This window comes from Gavialis gangeticus, unplaced genomic scaffold (genome assembly GCF_001723915.1).
Source record: "Gavialis gangeticus isolate Ggan-Ray unplaced genomic scaffold, GavGan_comp1, whole genome shotgun sequence".
Classification (NCBI taxonomy): Eukaryota; Metazoa; Chordata; order Crocodylia; family Gavialidae; genus Gavialis; species Gavialis gangeticus.
The window spans coordinates 147,854,787-147,857,844 of NW_017728992.1; the positions used below are offsets into that span (position 1 = coordinate 147,854,787).

General features: G+C 39.7%; 1 protein-coding gene across 2 annotated transcripts in view; it reads left to right on the forward strand.

Annotated features, from left to right (window-relative positions):
* Window positions 1-3,058, forward strand: part of CPNE3 (copine 3) — a 63,279-nt gene that overhangs the window by 23,821 nt on the left and 36,400 nt on the right. Inside the window, exon 8 of one of the 2 annotated variants that reach the window (XM_019527881.1) lies at window positions 639-737. The exons of the other annotated variant lie outside the window; for it this stretch is intronic. Coding sequence (XP_019383426.1) covers window positions 639-737 — 99 coding nt within the window. The remainder of the gene's footprint in view (window positions 1-638; window positions 738-3,058) is intronic. 2 annotated transcript variants of the gene reach the window in all.

The following is a 3,058-nucleotide window of genomic DNA, read 5'->3' on the forward strand; positions in this document are numbered from 1 at the left end:
AGGGATTGTTATTGTATACATCCAGAAGACTTTTTGTAAAGAGTCAGTCAAGGAATCTCCTTGGAATTGCTGATTTTGAGATAAATATGGATTCAAAGCCTCTAGTTTTAACATTGAAACTTCAATGCTGTATCTCTGAGTATTATTATAGATGGTTATAGTCTTACTTTCACTCTTTTGATAACCATCTGTTGTGACTTCCCAAGGTGCTGAGCATCTATAAAATCCCACTAAAATCTGTAAATACTGAATGTGCTCAGTACCTTTACAAGTTAGGCCTTGAGTCCATAACAGGAGAGGAAAAATGAGGTGTTATGGATGAGTTTTCCAAACACTGTCAGAGTAAAATAGTAGCATTAGCACTACTTAATCACATTTGAGCCTAATCTTATTGTTGACTATGCTCAGCTGCCATTTATTTCAGTGGAAGGTTCTGGGCCAGTAGCACATAAGACGTTTATTGCAATTAGCAAAACAGTCTTTGGTCTCTTGGATGTGTACTCCACTAATTTAAATCCATGGCAGAAGGGAAGCATCTGCTATGCTAGATGTCCTGGCAGAAAAAGGTGCATTTTATAAAAAATGTAACTCTATCAGAGCTGTAGCTATTTCTAATACTGGGTAATACTGCATTTTAGGTACAGTGCTATGACTATGACAACGACGGATATCATGACCTCATAGGCACTTTTCAAACAACAATGTCAAAGCTGAAGGAGGCATCGCGGTCCTCACCAGTAAGTCCATAAGCTTAAGATTTTTGTATGTTTTCATTAAGATATTTTATGCTTTGGGAGCAAAGACAATAAAATTAATTTCTCATATTTACTTGAATCCAAGACAAGGTTTCGCCCCCCTTTAACATGGCAGGGTGGGGTGTGACTCATCTTAAAATCAAGTGCAAGGCAAGAGGCAGGTGTGGCTGCTGTGGCACTAGCCCCAACATGCAACAGCTGCCTGTACCACCTTCCCGCACCCTGTGCCACTGCTTCCATCCCACCCTTACCATAACCTGGATTATAATGGAACTTGTAGTTGAGGCTGAATTAGTATTTCTGTTATTAATCTATGCATAGGTAGACTTAATATCTTGGTTTCTTTTTAATGTCTAAAAACATAGCCAGTCAACTTAAATGAATTTCACTGATCCATAGTCATCAAAATGCAGAATCCAGTTTAAATGTCACTGTTTTTAAAAAAAAGACCAAAGCCTGTAGTCCTTGTGTCAGATTTTACTTAATCTTTCATTTCTGGCTTGAGAGGAGTGGTTTATTGAGTGAATCTAAATGAAGACTTGAAGATTTAACTTCTTATGTACAGAAATCCACTTGATATTTTATGCTGTTTGCATCCTTATTTCTTTTCTTTAAGGTTATCCCATGTATTGTGCTATGAACCTTTAGTAGTGCTGCAAAACCTTGTTACAAGACTGACTGCTTCCTTGTAAATTTGATTAAAGGCCACAGAACCTTTGCTTAGAATTTCTTTATGGTTTATGTTGCTGCAGTATTTTAGGATATCTTTCTTTTATGTAACCTTTTACCTTCCTGAGTATTGTATGCACTAATATTACATTTTTCTCTTATAATCACCACCTCCTTCCATGTTGTAGCTTTGTTTGCTTCTGAAGTCTTCCTAAGACTAAACAGAAAACGATCTAACACTTTTACTAGTGCTTTTAAATGATTTCAGTATGAGTTTACTCATGTATAAATCTGTTAGATATTTCTAAGGTTGCTTTTCGTCTTTTTAGGTTTTTTTCAGGAACGGTGCATTGTTTATACAGCTTTTTACACAGTCATGTTTCTTCCTGTTGTAATTAAGTTCTACAAATAGTAAAGACTAAAGATTCCACAGGAAGGTTTAAGTAGCTGCATTGAACAAGTATATGAAGATATTTGCGTTCCACTATACACTTCTTTAAGAACAAATTGTACCTTTTTACTGAACCAGTTACCATATTAGGACCAAAGCTGAAAAAAAGCTAAGCAGTATTCTATTTGTAAAATTTTGCACTTGTATCCTCACTCACCAGTGTATTCTGTCAGGCTATGTGAAATTCTGAGCTGCAAATAGTATTTCAGAAAAAATGTTCCTGATAATTCTAAGTCAGTATGTTTCACAGCCTCCCAAAGATGAAGTAGGCTCTAATTAAAATTAAAAAGAATCTGAAAGGTTGGAGATAATACATATGTATATCCCAAGAGCTTCAGACCTATCTTGCTGTTATACCACGCATACAAATTGTATGAACGACTGATACTGAACCAACTTGCCCCATACATGGATAAACACCTAATCCCTGAGCAGGGCAGCCTTCATCCTGGAAAATCAACAATAAGCCAGCTGCCCAATCTAACTCAACATATTGAGGATGGTTTTGAAAGAGGCCAAATCACTAGAGCTGCATTCATTGACCTGACAGCTGCCTGCAATGCAGTTAACCACTGACGACTCCTCCACGAGACCCTGGAAATAACAAAAAATCTACACCTTATAGAACTGATACAAACCCTACTCAAAAACAGACTTTTTTTTTTGTCAAACGGGATGGGAAGCTAAGCAGATGGAGGCGACAGATTAATGGCCTCCCGCAAGGAAGCATACTTGCACTGATGCTGTATAACATCTATTTGAATGACCAAACAATCAATTCGGCAACAAAAATTTTCATCTCTGCAGATGACTTGTGCATAACAGCCCAAAACACTAGCTTTGACTATGTTGAAAAATCCCTAAATGAGGCACTAATTGGCCTACCCTTATACTACATTGAAAACCAATTATGGCACTGCCCAGTGGGGTTGGGGCTCAGGATGGAGCCGGGGCTCATCTGGGGGGCATGGGGAGGGGAAGCGGCTCCTGCGACTGCGCACACACTGGAAGGGCATGGGGTGGGGGTGCGGGTGGCCCCAGATGTGGGCAGGGCAGACTGCAGATGCAGGTTGGGCCAGGGGCCATGCTGGGCTCTTCCAAGGAGGAGGAGGGGCCTCGGCCACGCTGCTCTTTGCTCAGGGCAAACGGTAGCAGTGCTGGGAGGGGGGCTATGGGAGGGTTT